Source organism: Liolophura sinensis, chromosome 1 (assembly GCF_032854445.1).
Source record: "Liolophura sinensis isolate JHLJ2023 chromosome 1, CUHK_Ljap_v2, whole genome shotgun sequence".
Classification (NCBI taxonomy): domain Eukaryota; kingdom Metazoa; phylum Mollusca; class Polyplacophora; order Chitonida; family Chitonidae; genus Liolophura; species Liolophura sinensis.
In genome coordinates, this window is record NC_088295.1 from 17875814 (window position 1) to 17891818 (window position 16005).

Here is a 16005-nt window from a genome sequence, read left to right on the forward strand (position 1 = left end):
TCACCAATCAGTGGCTCATTGGCCGGAAGCCGAAGTTGTGTGGGAATTTTCGTCTGCTTCAAAGTTGAAAGAAGAGGATCATCGGTTGTAGGTTATTTGTTCGCGAAAGGCAGTTGACACAGGGAGGATCAATTTTCAATCCTAGTTTGATATACTTGATGTAACAAAGGCTATGTACGGATAAGCTGTCACTGTGCACAGAAGAATGACTTTCTCAGAGAGATTTAAATAGATAATCAAACTGTTGACTGACGATACAACAATCACAAGAACGAAGTTTTTTTTTTATCTGTAGCCATATGGAAGTGTTTTCTTTATATTTATGAACGACTTTTTTTATTTCCTGGTACTGTGTGCAGTTTTAGTCTGAACTTTCTTGATGTTAAATTTTCTTGATCCACAAATAAACACCGAACAAAGACACTCCGAATAAACTTAATTACATTGTAAGTTTTGTTTATCACGTACTGCCAGTGTCATGACTGTTGAGAGAGTAGATTGGACTACAGGTAGATAAGAACTCATATGGGTTGTCATTCCGACTTTATGATTGACTCTGACAGAGCCCACAATTTTTATAAAAATTTATTTGGAAACATCACTTCAGTGACATATTATTCGAGTACTGAAAGAATAACATATCACAGAAAGACATTTAGCTGAAGGCATATTTTCTAATTTTGAAATGAGTGCACTCAACATTAATTATGAATGTACATAAAATTGAGACTTCCAGATGTCTACAGGCATGTAGCTGAATTTGAATGAACAATCAAATGATCTGTTTTTAATGGGGTTTCTCTTTGACCATCCACTCACTCAAGTTGCTATATTTAAAAACATCGCCGAAGAATGACTTTTTTGACTTGGTTTCCTCCCCTTCAGCTTGTTGTCTAGACAACAGGAGATGTTCAGCAAACTTCAAATTCAGTAGTCCAGACATGGTATTATGTTGTCATTGTGTGGCCTACTATATAACTGCAGTTCTGCCGTACCGATCTTTGGGGATTACGAATGCTTTATAACACATTATTGACAGGAACTTGAAGGAAGAATGTTTCGTTTACTAGACTTATAATTTGCTTTTCATGTATCATAATTTTGTCAGGTGCGATCCATGAGCAATGGAGCATTGTGGAAATTTTTGCGCTGCCTCATTTACATATTATATCTTGTTGGGCAGACTCTTTAGACCATTGATGGATTTCTCTCTATCATTTTCTTCATTGACATTTTTCTGAAAATATAGGTCCAGGAGGTTTAGTTATGAGTGAAATGCAACTCATTTTTGTGTTTAGCTGAACCAATTTCAATAATTCTGAATTTCTTTCGGCGGTATGCTCCTTTGAAGAAACTGCAGAATATATAATAATAATTTGAAGGACAAGGTCTATGCAAATTAAGTTGTTATCAGCAGGCTTCTTCTGATATTGTATATGCTTGTGGAAGCTTTCTTGGTCAAAATAATTCATTAAATATTTTTAGTATAAATATTTACAATTGTCCAATGTAACATTGTATGCAAAATGTACATCACTTATCTCTCTTTGATTTTAGAACGTCGTAACACCAATGATAGTGCCCGTTATTCATGTTACAAAAATATAAGTTTTTGTCATTGATGATCTGGTGAAAGAATGGGGGTTGCTTTGACATCACGACATTCCTCGTGTACAGAATGATGGGAAAATGTAATACAACCATGCCCATGTATTTACTCAGATAAATTTCATTTTCAAAACTAGAAACCTTTAAAGTTCAACTATTTTGTTTTAAGTTTATTTTACTAGCATTGCTAATGTATAAGTAGAACAGACAATAATACAAGCCATGCTCATGTATATCTACCAGCCATATTGACAATCATCAGTCGCAAGCTACAAAACAGTTTGGCAGGTTGATAGAAGCCTGCTGACATTTCCATTAACACCAGTTATCAAATAAAGGATCAAGCTTAAAGTGCAGGCACTACAACAAATATTGTGATCAATAATCCATTACATATGAGAAGTGTACAAGTGATGTCTCGAATCATATGCTCGTACATACATTTAGGCAGTGGAGCCTAAGGCAGCAGGAGCTAGGAATAGTCTGAAGGAATTTGATCACAGCACCTTGCTCAGTTGAGTAACACACATCGATTCTGCAAAATCATTTTGGTTTACTAAGCCTTACTGTAATACATATGTACATGCGCTATAGCTATTCGATATAAATCTTGTGAGGTTTCCAAGTGTTGATTTCCTGGATCTATAAATGAGTTTTCCTGTTTAAAACAAAAGACAACACTACATTACATGTATACCTGTATATGTTACGGTAAATAGTCACATTTAAAGTTCAAAAACGTCACTTTTTATTAGGAAAATCATTTAAGGGTGAGATATTTCTACCTCCTGAGTAGGCATCTGTTCCGCTTTGACTTCACCCATTCCTAGTTCACCATTTTACCATGTAGAAGCAGTGCTAAATCAGCTGTTTTCCTTCAAAGTTCTGATTACGAGACAATTCTGATATACTTTAAAGCCATTTTCAACAACAAAGTGGAGATAACAATGCGTGGCCTGTGGTTGTTAATAGTTAGTGAGGTCATTCTTCTCACGGCAAAGGAGTGCCTTGTCTGAAGAGCTTAGGGTATGGATGATGTGATATCATATTTCTGGTTTCTCTAAAATGGCGTATCTCATGGCCTTATAAAAATTTCAGATCAAAGATGATTTATTGAGTTACCAAGCACGTTATAAGAAAGGTTTGTATGGACAACACTTCTGAAATATTTTTGGTTATATTTTTGTTGTCTTCTGAAAATGAAATTTCAAGTTCACTGGAATTGGGTAATTTGTTTATTTCAAATTCCAGCCGCTGTAGAGCCAAAATAAATTCAGTGCAGCCTCATTTGTGTTGTGAGTTATTTAAACTCAATGAGTTTTCAATAGTAATCAATCAAGATTTTTTTTATGTTTGAGGATGTCTGTACAGGATGTAATATTGATGTACATGTATTTATCTCATTTTGAAGGAACTGTTTGAAGGTTTCACTAGGAACTTAATGTCACCATTTAAATAAAAACCATTAAATTCAAAATACTGTAGTAAATATTGGCATCATGTACATGTAATGGTTCAAAATGTTTGGTTATTGGTTCATTTTGAAGACCTGAAAATTAGAATGATGACCTCTAATCAAGGCCAGCTCATCATTGTCAGCGATCACTCTGACATAATGACCGTGGTTATAGCATGTCAGCGCGAGGCGGTGACCAAGGAGCCTCTCAGCATAGCTGTCACTGTGAGTTAAAGTCCAGCTTATGCTGGCTTCCTCTCCAGCTGTACGTGGATAGGTCTGTCAGCAACCTGCAGATGGCATTGGGTTTTCCCTGGGATCTGCCAAGTTTCCTCCCACCATAATCCTGGCCACCGTTATATAATTGAAATATTCTTGAGGATGGCGTAAAACACCAGTCAAATAAGTAAAGAAATAAATATTCTGATGTTGGGTTTGGCAGAGATTTTGTTCAGCCAAGGATGGCCACAAACCAACTTCAGAGCACGCTCAATTTAAAAACCTGATGCAGTTGCTGTTACAGTTTCTCGCAGGGTTTGAGATAAAAATTACCCATCAAATACGTCTTTACGCTCTGAAGTTTGCACACACTTTATGGGATGTTCCTTGACAGATAACTGCATCAGATTTTTAAATGGAGCATGCTCTGAGATTGTTTGGGGCCATCCTGGGTTGAACAAAATTGTTGTCAAACCTGACATCAGAGCCATCTCAGACTAAGGTCATCAAAGAGATGACCATGTAAATATTCATAATTTGAGACACAAAAATATATTTATACACGTGTACTTCAATATACGTACACTATTATAAATTTAATTGATTGATTTATTTATTTGATTGGTGTTTTTACGCCGTACTCAAGAATATTTCATTTATACGACGGCGGTCAGCATTATGGTGGGAAGAAATCCATGACCATCGGCAGGTTGCTGACAGACCTTCCCACGTACAGCCAGAGAGGAAGCCAGCATGAGCTGGACTTGAACTCACATTGGTAACAGACTCCTGGGTCATTACGCTTCGCTAACCAACTGAGCCATGGAGGTCCCCCTATTTTTAATGGAATCTAATACATTTTACACCTTTAGATCATATTTGATGACCTCAGTTTTTGACAGGGTTATCACATTGAAGAGCTCAAAATATCAAAGATTTTGATGCCAGCATGTATGAAAAAATCAAATATTCATAAACATTTACGCAGCTTTCATAATAACTATAACTGTTATGGGCAAATTATAGTCTTACCAAAGGCAAGATGTTACGTGTGGGTGCTTGTGGGTGTAAGTTGTTGATAATAAAAATTGCTGTTTTAAACTTTTCAACACAGTACAATACATTACATGCTTGACACTGAATTTGAAATATTTCTACTTTCTGGCTAGCAATTTCAGTCGCATTATGTACAGTGCTTACAAATTTTAGTTGTTTTTTTTTACCATTATACATGTATTCTGAAAACAGTTAATAAATTTTGGGTAGTATCTTTTTTAAAGGTAGTGTGAGACAATTAATGTGCTGAACAGATGATAATAGAATTAGCAAAGAATGACATGTATGGAAGAAAACTCTTTTACATGCACTACATTTTATTTGTAAATAAGTAGAAGTAAATAAGAAAAATAAAAAACCAAAGTTATTCAATAAAATTAAAATTTAAGCTACATGACAGTCAAGTAAACTCCTTTATTCCAAGGGTTAGTTTTGATTCAACTTCAATACATAGCTTATGCCAGAAACTGCTTCATGAAGCAGATCCCAATGCTGTTGCTTGCCTTGGCCATTTTCCCATTTTAGGCAAGCCACATGAAGTGTTGCCCAGCATGTAATACAACATGTAATTTATTTTTGTTGTATGCAAGCTTATCCTTACATTAATCTCTTCACTCTGCTGATAATCTGGGGTCATTGGATTTGCAGTGGCCTGAACTCTTGATAAGAATAAACTAAAATTCCTTGGCTCTTGGCGTGTACAAAAATAAACTTTGTGGTTGATGTGTGCAGAGTAACTGTGCGTGCTGTTACTTGTGTGTAAGCCATTTAAGACCCATTTTATCCTCCTTACTTTTTCTGGTTCATTAGACATGCTAATTGCTTACAGTTTGCAGATATTCCTTTGTATATTTCTTTAATTTTAGAACATTTTTGGTGTATAATTTGTGCAGAATCGTAATCCATATAGATCTGAATGATAGTTATAACAAAAGGTATTGTGTCTTACAATTAATGGGAACAGAGCATGTCAGGTGTATTAGTCTAAATGCATGTTCATGCATGTAAACCATCTCCTATGTGAGTATTGAGGAGCCTATAAAGAAGTGAAGGAACTGTGAGTTAATTTACTCTAACCAAACAAACAGCAAACGTGCAGGTCGAGGTATGAAATTGTAGCTAGCAACACACAGACTGTGAGTTTGTACATGTACAAAAGTAGGTTAAGGTTGTACATGTATGTTGTGAGTGTCTGCTTAGGCACATGGGAAATTCTGTTGACACAAATACCTGTGCATTTGTAAAGACACAATCATTTTCCATGCGTACACTCTATTAACCAAAGGCTTGGACCTGACCTCAGTGCATGCATGCACTACTTATTGTTCACTGTTGTCAGGCTAACATCATGTAGAACGTACTTGCAATTCTACCTCTTTGTGCACTGAGTACTGTAGTCTTAATACCCGATAACTGATTAGAACGCTAGTGAGGTACATTGTCGTATAATTATTAACTACTAATTGATCTGTAACCGGAAAAATGCTGTTTCCCAAGGTAAAGGATCAATACCATTGATTGTTTCTGTGTTATAGGTTGAGTGATGATTGCCTGCTGTAGCAGTTGATGTGCAGAAGTCCACAGAGTTAGAATGTCACGCAGGAGACTGGAATCAGCCATTCAAGCTGGGAAGGCAATTGATGAAGGTAAGTGGTGGAGATCACAGCTAGAAACCATATTTTATGCTCATCCAGCATACTTTTTTCTATATAAGTAAGAAGGCAATTTTAACAGTAATGGCAATTATTGTAACAGCAAGGGGTAAAAGAAGTCAAGTTGATTTGAGCCAAGCAAGGAATTTTTGTAGATCTAAATGTTACATATTGCAAATTGATTTTATGGGTCCCCAGTTGAGAAGAATTCAGAAATTCATGCCTGAAATGATTTTGTGGAATTAGTGTTTGAAGTAAATCTTTATAATCATACAAAACAGTGCATTTGAGGAGGAAGTGTAATGGTCCATAGTGACATGATTCAGCTTTCTGTTTTTTTTGGTTATAACTTTTGTGATGATCTGGTAGATCTTTAATATATGTGTTTAGAACAAACTGGTGCAGGTGGCATGTTAGGCTTTATATTAGGCTAAACTGCCCATTCTTTTTTTCTGTATTGTACTGAAGAGAGTTTTTTAGCATGTATAGTGGCCATATATTTTCCCTTTCCAGTGCTATTAAGGTGGAAATGCTTAAACAAGTCCTGTATGAATAACTCGAGAAACAAAACACATGTTTGTTTCTCAGTGAGTATTGATTGGTGCTGTATGAGGCTAACACTGCGCACATACCATGCATTCAAACGTTGTTTAGAATCCCTGACATCCAATGTCAGTTTAGAAGCTGACATTGGATAAGTCATAAAGTTCTTAAACTATAAATTAAATGATGAAATGTGTGCATGCATGCACATCTTTCCGACATGCTCTTGGTGGCCCAGATTCAGCGTTGATTGTCTGTTTTTGCTAACTGAAGTTCTGCAACATGTATCAAGAGTGACAGCAAGACAGCATTCAAGGAGAAATTAATATATATGTACAGTGTAGAAACTGGAAATGTTTACAAGTTTACGAGTCTTCCACAAAGAATGGCATACTGAATAGTCGGTTGTGTTATACAAACAGATACTATTTCAAAATTGTAACCACAGTGATAGACCATGGTATGAAAGATATAAAACCATGCCAGATATGCATACAGAGGCTTTTAAAGTGTTTTGTTTTCATTTCAGGAAAGTCCTGGCCGGACAAATTTGAGAAAGTCCAAGAAATTAATCAGATAAAAATTTTAGATGAGAAACAAGGTGTATTTAGTCTTCAGTTTTCATACGATGGGGAATTGCTGGCAATAGGTTACGGAAATGGAGCTGTGGAGGTAAGTCATGCAGCATTTTTCTGTGTGGCCGAGATCCTAGATACATGTAATAAGTTGAAATTTGAATAATTTGTTTTGAATAAATGATTATGTGGTGTTTTTAACTTGGCAGTTTGGTATGCAAAGAATATCATTAATGTTTTGTGTGTCTGGCCTTCAGCCAGTATTAAGTGATATTCAGTGACATCTTTGTTAGCAAATTTTTAGCAAACTGGCTGTAAAGTTCATGCAGAAAACAAAACTGATGTGGCATAAATAGAGCTAGAGCATTGGCATCAATATGTTTGTGTTTTTTAAACAGTTGAACTTGAAGTTATAAAACTGGAATTGATTATTGGTGATGTTTTCAGCTAAGGAACCCTTTAACAGGTGAACTTGTCAAAGAGTTACGCAAGTCCAGATATGGAGGCTACCAAGTCATGTGTATACGTTTCAACCCAAAGAACCCAGATTTGTTCTTCGCCACAACATCTGAAGGAATGGTATACTCATGCAACATTAAAGATGGATCATGTCAAGAAATTATCAATGGTAAGACGAAGACCAGTCATCGTAAATTGTCTGTGTAATTCTGACATCAGGGCTAGTTTAGCTTTGTATAAATCATCTTTCAGAAACCAAACTTCCCAAGCCCTGAAGTACAGAATGCTTTGTCCATATAAACTTTCAAAACCTGGCAGAGTCATGTTTCATTCATTGATTGTTGTTTAATGCCATACTCAAGAAGTTTTCTTTTACATTTATACAATGGTGGACAGTTTTATGGATGGAGGAAACTGGCTTTAAATAAGTGCCTTGTTTAAACCATCTACCTTTGGTGAGTCACTGATGAATTTTCCCACCTGTGGCATACGGCACGTTCTTAGAAGACAAGTGATCTAGAGGGAACTTCATCAGTTAAATAAATAATAAACTATTGTCTTATTTCCTGTCTTTGTTGACTGTTTCAGAGAAGGGAAATGAAATAAACTGTCTAGACTTCAGTCTGGATGGTTTTGATTTTGCCACTGCTGGGAAGGATTTGGCCGTTAGACTGTATGATACAAAGACACTACAGGTCAGTCTGTTTCATTGTTATTATTCAGTTTTTTTCTTTATAGTTAATTACATAATTCAGTTGAGTCCGTGCTGATGGTGAGTGTTGAGTTCTTCATAGACCTCAAGTTTTCTCTCCTTCTGTGTCATGTGAAAAACATGACATTGAACCACGTGTTGTTTAGTTGTTTGGTCAATCAGTATTTAATGTTTGGCTGGAGGACATCTTCAGGTTCTTAGAGCGGATTTTTCTGTGATGGGAAACCTAACCAAGCCCCTTATGTTTCAGTTCCACTACAATGGCTTTAATGACATCATTACTGTGGTTGAATCTTGGGTTATGGATAATGTCAATTTTATACACACTCTGTACATGGCGTGCTAGACCAAATCTCAAAGACGTTAAAGATGATTTCTTGTATTTCTTACCATTTTGCTTTCTAGCACCAGAGTAGAATTTGGAGAGTCGATCGTCAAAAGCCTTAACACTTAGCTGGCTAAGACAAACTCTGCCCGTCTCTTTCTGAAACTGTGAAAAACATCTCAGAGCAGCATCTGTGGCCTTTTTTGTATTCTTGCTGTCTTTTGCGTCTAATACATGCTGCAAATCATCAGCGCTCAACACTTTGAACCGAGATGGATCTGTCCTGTTAACAGATTCTGGATGAAATAATAATTGTCGAAACATCGACTCTCAAAGTAGACAGCAGGTATAACATAATACAGCACAAAGGGGAGACTATCAAAGATGTGACCAAAAATAATTGTGATGTAGGATGTTTAAGCATGCTTCATTGCATTTGTTTCTTTAATAACGTCACAGCGTGCAACATCATGAAATGCTGAATCCTACCTGACGTGATATTATCCAATGGAGGAATGATAAATTTACGTGAGGTATAATCACAATAATTATTTCATTTTGGTGTAATATATATTAATTACCATACTGGTTAACAGGAGAGCTCATTAAATAGCACATATACAGTGATACATGATAATAAATTCTGCTTTCCACAGATGACAAAAACATATGAAGGATACAATGCAAAGACAGTGCCTGACGAGGTACAGTCTTCTGCCAATGCCATGAGGGTGTTTGCCTTGAAATATCACCCAATGAATGATGATATCTTTGTCACAGGAGGCTGGGAAAACCACTTAAAGGTAATTAATAATGACTGCAATAAAGTGAGAATGCTAATATCAGGGGTTCAGTTGCTGTGAAAAATGGCTGGAATGTTTTATTCTAATTTAAAAAATGCATTGTATACATTCATTCAAGTTTTTAAGTGATGTTTGTAAGGAATATGACTCTTAATATATGTCTAAAAATTTTGCACCGGCCCGGATAGCACAGTTGGTAGAGTGTTCGCTTCGGGACCGGTAGATCCAGGATCAATCCTTGATCGAGTCACACCTAAGACTTTAAAAGAGGAAGTTGTAACTTCTTCATTCAGCGTTCAGCATGAAGGGGATAGTGCAATGACTGGTTGACCCGTATCAGTATAATGGCTCGGGCGGGGCGGCTTACTTGCCTTCGGTAAGTCGTCTCAGTGAAGCAGCACTAGATAAAAAGAGCGGTGGAAATCCGTCCTGCTACAAGGAGGCACATTACACGTACATGCACCCTAAGGATTCCTTCATTGTCATATGACTGAAAAATTGTTGAGTACGATGTTAAACCCCAAGCACTCACTCACTCTCTCTAAAAATTTTGCAGGTTACAAGCTGCTGGACTGGTTTTATTTTCCCTTCCTTTGGCACATTATGATGGTCAAAGATTCTAGAAACTTTGCCCATGTTCTTCTTGTAAGGCTATACCAATATCACTTTATGCCAGCTTCCACTCATACATGTATAGTGTGACATTTCACTCACTTTCTCACTAAGGTTACATTTGACTTATTCAAATGTAAAAAGGGTAATGCAGTTGATCATTTTTAAATGTTTTAATACAAATGATTTAATACTGAACAGATGTACATCTGTAGGATAAAATACACTTCCATCTTTCAGTCACATCCCAGGTGTTATTACCTTCATGGTTTTGATAAAATGCAGCTGATCGTATTTAACACTCAGAAGATGGTTTTGGGAGTGGGTAGAGGCAGAGTAGTTGAGGTGCTTGCCTTTCAGTCACCAGGAACCATTGAATATGGGTTCAAACTCTGCCCTGAACTGCAGATTTGTAGATTCTTCAGTTCTCTTTGTGTGGTGCCTTGGTGACAGTGAGCGGTGCTAGTGTGGCTGTTCACCAGAATGGCCTGCACGACAGTGGAAAAATTTGTCAGTGCCTGGCCATAGGTTGGTGCGGAGAGTAACTTGTCGGTGGTTTACGGTCAGTAACTCGCCAAAGGTGTCTTTATATTAGTGAAAAATTCTTAAGTTTGGCTTTATAAACAGGCAAATGAATCAAATCAAATATTGTTTAGTTTTCAGTATTGGGAACAACCTTAAATGTTACTTTGTAGATCTGGGACTCACGGTCAAATGACGGAGTGAAGCGTGTGATCTTTGGACCTCATATATGCGGAGACAGTTTGGATCTTAAAGTATGTGGTACAATGTATATGTGTTGTGTGATATAAGGAAACAGGGCTCATGAGCTATGGCCTCTTCTAATAAACTGTTCGTATCACAAGTTCATATCCAGCTATCAACACATTACTGCCTCCATGATGTACACGTATTACTCTTGCCAGGGTGTTAGTTCAATAGTCCTGAGATTGAACCCTCATGAAGCTTTGACATCAGAATGAATACTAAATAATACTAAATACTTTTGTGTTAATTTATTCTATACAGCTGCATGCAACCACATGTTTTTTTTACCATGGATAGAATGGTGATTAAACCAGAAAAGTGTAAATGAGTGAAAAATTGAAAGAAGGAGCCTAGGTATATATATTTTTCTGTGATGCTTACTGAGCCAATTGATTGTTGTTGTCAGGGGTATGAGATCCTCACTGGTTCCTGGGTAGGTCACAATGCTCTGCAGCTCTGGGGCTACACTGAAGGAAAGCTGCAGAAAAATGTGCCATTTCCAAGCAGTGCTACAGGAGAATTCCTCTACTGTGCTCAGTTCTGTGATAATAATGTGGTTTTAGCAGGAGGCAGTGGCACAAATTCAGTGCAAGCTGTTAACACAGAGACAGGAGAGGTAAGTGTTGGTTAAATGTCAGTGTCACAGTAATACCCCTAGCGCACTATTCAAAATAGTGGGTGGCCGTCCCTGGTTTAGAAGGTTAAAACACTGGCTCACAGTGACCGTCATACCCTTCACCAATAAGGTCGCATGGTTAATCCCAGCTCTTGATGCTTCAGCTATTAAAGTCAGGAGGTTTGTCAGTTTCCTGTTGAAAGGTAGCAGTTTACTTCTGGCGCTCTTGTTTCCTCCACCAACAAACCTGACCGCAGTGATAAAGATGAAAAATTCTACACCAATCAGTCAAAATAGTGATATGATATATTAACTCAAACAGGAAAGTGAAATTCAAAAACATTCATCTTATGATGATGGTCTGTATAACTGAAGCAGTGTGAAACAAAATAGAAACAATTTTCAAATCAGAGCAAACAAAACATTATTTGCTTCTGGAAAGGAAGCCGTTCAGAATTGGAAAGAGATTGGCTTCTTCCAATTCCTGACGTGTCTGCTCCTATCTATTCTTTTTTTCAGAAAAATAACATTGTTCTCCATTTTGTGAGTTTCATGTCCAATTTCAAGCGTTCATATAACAAGTCAACTCCATTCATATAACAAGTCAACCTCCATTGCAGTGCTTAGGTGGTATCGGGATGGAGCATCCAGTGATAGCATTAGACAGCACTAAAGGAGGGCGATTGTTTGCACTGGCTGGCACTGACCGCGTCATCAAAATTGGAGCGATATGTTGAGCGGCTCTCTACACCTTACTTAAAACAGGATTCTGGCTTAAGATTTTGCCACTTTGTTGGTTTATGACATCATTTCCAAGTGATTCTATTTTTCTATGTCTGTAAAAATATTTGCGTTTATCATTTAGGATAAAACATCTTCTGACCTGTTGATCTTTCTAATTCTTGTGAATTGACTCATTTAAAAAAAAGGTGTGCTATAATAATGATGTTTCCTGGCATTTGATATTCCGTCCATTCCCTGAAATGCATTGTATCCCTTTGTCTAACACTCAAACTTGAATCGTTTTTATTATCCTTTGTTTTTGCATTTACATGTGTTTGTTTTTTCTTTTGGCCTTGATACAGTTGCACCTGTATATTTAGGTGTCATTTATAACCCTGCTCAAATCACACGTAAACAGTCCAGATTTATCAGGAAAGATATACAGCATAAAAATCATTGTAAGTATCTAAGCATCCAATGTTAAAGGAGAAGAAAACTTAAAACAATGACACTATAGGCTGAAAAGAGCACATTTTTTTCTATCTGGTGGTGCCTGCTGGATAATTTTGCGATTTTTCCTCGCCATACACACAAAGTCTGAAAACAGCAAAGCTGGCATAAATCGCTGAGTTCATGGCATCCTCCATCTTTAACACCCTGTAAAATTTATGCTGGGGGTGTGTTGCCTCTCAGCCAATGAGAGTCATTAAAGCTGCAGGCTTGTTTGTGTGAACTCGGAACCTACGTTCAACATTCATGTTTCCCGATTGTCAAGCGGAAAGCGAACTGTACTGTTTGCTTTCCTTCTGGGAAGGAGAGTTCTACGGGAAATGTACGACCTGCACTTCGACGGTTTTTGACAGCAATCCTCTGCCTAACACAGAAGACTTCAGGACTAGTTCTCAAGCAAAATGGAGTCGCCCACAGCGAATTTTGGTGTGGACTTTATTTATAATTTATTAACTTGAGGTACATGTTAGATTTTTTTTATGGTACATACCTGCGAGGAAATGCATACTCTTTTCAGTGGTATTTCTTTGATATTTAAATTTTCTTCTCCTTTAAGACATTCCCAAATACATTGTGGTGAAACTGCACATAAGCATGTACATGTATATATGATATATTTCATCATTTTATGCAGATCTATTTTGTAACATAATAATAAAATATTACACTGTGTTATGATACAGTTTCTTAACATGTACCCATTAAAGTCTTTTCAGTATTTTGGTGAAATTATTCTTGTGATTGATGACATGGTCTTTTTTTTTTTTACAGCTTATATCAGTATTATCTTCTGCAATTGCCTTTTATATGTTCTTTCACATGCATTTTCCTTGGTATAGTGTAAAAGTACTCAGCGTATACAGGCTTTTGCAAAGCACTGTGGTTTTATTGAGGATGTGTGTGTCAAGACTTTCATGAATAGTTGTGCTTTCTAAACAGTACTGCTACTTAATACTACTAAATAGCACTAAAAGTACATCCCCAGAGCCCAGTTGTATAGTCTGAACTTAAGTGCCATTTAATTTGTATCAGGATGGGAGTGGTATTAAAATTTAAGCTTGGTTAACATTAATACACTTCTGAACAACTGTCCCTGTATGGAAAGCTAGTCATCTGCACACTGAATGTCTGCCTCTAATACTTGTGTCCAGCTGGCAGTGAAGCTCAGGATTACAAGGGTTGTCAGTTCATGTACTTTGCTAAGTAATTATCCAATTAAACAGCACCTGTTAGGCAGAATAGGCACACATGTACATTTGATAGTGCAACACAGTGAATTAAAACTGGTCATTTTGCAGTGTTATATTTTCCCAGTCATTCAATATGTTCCTACTCAGGAGAATTGTTTACTTCCCACAGCTGATTTACCAATAGCTTTTACTGTGGTGGAGTGAAGTGCCTTTTTGGCTTTCCAGAAGCTTGATAGCAGCAGTAAACTGTGATATACATCTGTGGAATATTGTGCTTCAGTTGCGCCATGGAAGACTGCTATTAGGCGGATCCTTCTAATCACGTCCCTCATTATTTTTTAATATTTCATGTCAACATTAACTGCTTCACATAAAGTATTACCACTAAACATGTGTACCCGGTATATCCATCCAGTGTTTTTGATGCAGGCATGCATGAAACAATATTAACAGGTGTTGCTTTACAGTTCTCTTGTACCACTACATGATTTTAATTTTGTGATGAAAGTTTAATGGTATTTGTTGATTACAAATATATGTACTCTTTTCAGATTGAAACAAAAGTGTTTTGTGTTTTTATTGTGCGCTTTATTCGTAAACCTTTGACAATGGCAGAGGGAATGAAGGTATTGACATTATAAATAATCCCACACCATAACCTGGCACAATAACAAAGAAACGCAGGTGTTATGAAAAATACTTTTTATTTTACACTTTGCAATATAAATACCTGACAGAAAACATGATGCTGTAATTAACACAAAATTGGAAGAAAAGTTAAACCAAATTCGTTAAAGAAAAAAAAAAGTAAAAAAAAAAAAACAAGACGAGATACCAGGATATGAATTACTTAAATCCCAAATGATACATGCAACAAAACTTTTGTTACCATTTAAATAATTAAGCAAGATTCACAATAATGTCAGTTACCTGAAGCATTCAATTTGTGATTATCATCAAACTCTATAAGTTAGTGTATTCAAAGCACCACTTCATCACAGTTATGCCTAATATACATGGCACTATACAATGGACGAGTCGATAGTGATCAATGGTTCATTCAGCTGCAAAGATCTGAATTGTCCTGTCCATGATATTTTACCTGTCCACACTCAGCCTTGTTTGAGTTAAATGCTTTTGAAGTGTTTGTTACAGATGTGTCAAAAATATATTTGTTGCAATTTACCAACATGGTTCATGATCTCTCCTTGGCTGTGATAACCTACATGTAGGCTGACTTCACCAAGATAGAGGCAGTGAAAGAATCTGCACACAGTGGGAGCTGGCCTGGAACTCTTCTCACACATATTATATACTTGTACTTATCACATTTAAATTACAACAAATGTGGTTTTAAAATATTGCTTCACTTTATCAGTACCATTACATAATAAATGTTTCTGCTATGTCTAGTAATCATAATCCACTCTGGCTTATCATTTTATTTTAGTCCCCATATCAAATCACAGTATATACATCATGTGCATGTAGGTCCGTATTACAGAATTTGTACTGCCAAGTTTTCCCCTTGATCAAGTGAAGGGTGTGAATCAGACACAGAAATGTTGCAACTGTCATAATCGCATGTAGTCTTATAAAGGATGACTCAAAGTAGGTAGGGGCCTCCGTGGCTCAGTCGGTTAGCGCGCTAGCGCAGCGTAATGACCCAGGAGCCTCTCACCAATGCGGTCGCTGTGAGTTCAAGTCCAGTTCATGCTGGCTTCCTCTCCGGCCGTAAGTGGGAAGGTCTGCCAGCAACCTGCGGATGGTCGTGGGTTTCCCCCGGGCTGTGCCCGGTTTCCACCCACCATAATGCTGGCCGCCGTCGTATAAGTGAAATATTCTTGAGTACGGCGTAAAACACCAATCAAAAAAAAAAAAAAAAAAATCAAAGTAGGTAGACTCTTATGATATTCCATTGTCATGATTATGTATCCAACAGTAGCTATCCTATTTGACATTCTAGATCTATGGAAGCATATGCTATTTGCAACAAAATAAGAACACGTTTGGTTTGAAAAAGTCAACTTTTCATGCAAGACATCTTGCACCAGTGACTTCAGTTTCAGATGTTCACACAATGATCACCCAATCTCACGTGTTGACCACTGCTGAGAGGCACTGGGGAATGGGGGAAGGGACATATTCTGGAAGACTTCACAACACACTGTTCCAAAT

At 37.0% G+C, this 16005-nt stretch overlaps 1 protein-coding gene across 6 annotated transcripts; it reads left to right on the top strand.

The window, feature by feature from the left end:
- The first annotated feature begins 29 nt into the window (after positions 1–29).
- LOC135472876 (uncharacterized WD repeat-containing protein all2124-like) lies at positions 30–13527 on the top strand. Of its 6 annotated transcripts, XM_064752612.1 has the most exons (10): positions 132–174; positions 2056–2122; positions 5875–5985; positions 7064–7206; positions 7557–7737; positions 8157–8263; positions 9262–9408; positions 10716–10796; positions 11195–11404; positions 12025–13527. In XM_064752612.1, exons 3-10 carry the CDS (start codon positions 5931–5933, stop codon positions 12139–12141), a joined length of 1041 nt encoding a protein of 346 aa, XP_064608682.1. In that variant the 5' UTR covers positions 132–174; positions 2056–2122; positions 5875–5930; the 3' UTR covers positions 12142–13527. The 6 variants fall into 6 exon arrangements, with proteins under 6 accessions (XP_064608656.1, XP_064608665.1, XP_064608674.1 ...); XM_064752586.1 differs by lacking the exons at positions 132–174; positions 2056–2122 and adding an exon at positions 30–87; XM_064752595.1 differs by lacking the exons at positions 132–174; positions 2056–2122 and adding an exon at positions 63–91.
- The last annotated feature ends 2478 nt before the right edge of the window (positions 13528–16005 follow it).

What these genes read in the sequence shown, in the direction of transcription:
- LOC135472876 (XM_064752586.1), top strand. Translation starts at nt 5,931, where the DNA reads ATGTCACGCAGGAGACTGGAATCAGCCATTCAAGCTGGGAAGGCAATT. An exon ending in ATGTCAAGAAATTATCAATG is followed by an intron (nt 7,738 to 8,156) that starts GTAAGACGAAGA and finishes TGACTGTTTCAG; the next exon opens with AGAAGGGAAATGAAATAAAC. An exon ending in GAGACAGTTTGGATCTTAAA is followed by an intron (nt 10,797 to 11,194) that starts GTATGTGGTACA and finishes TGTTGTTGTCAG; the next exon opens with GGGTATGAGATCCTCACTGG.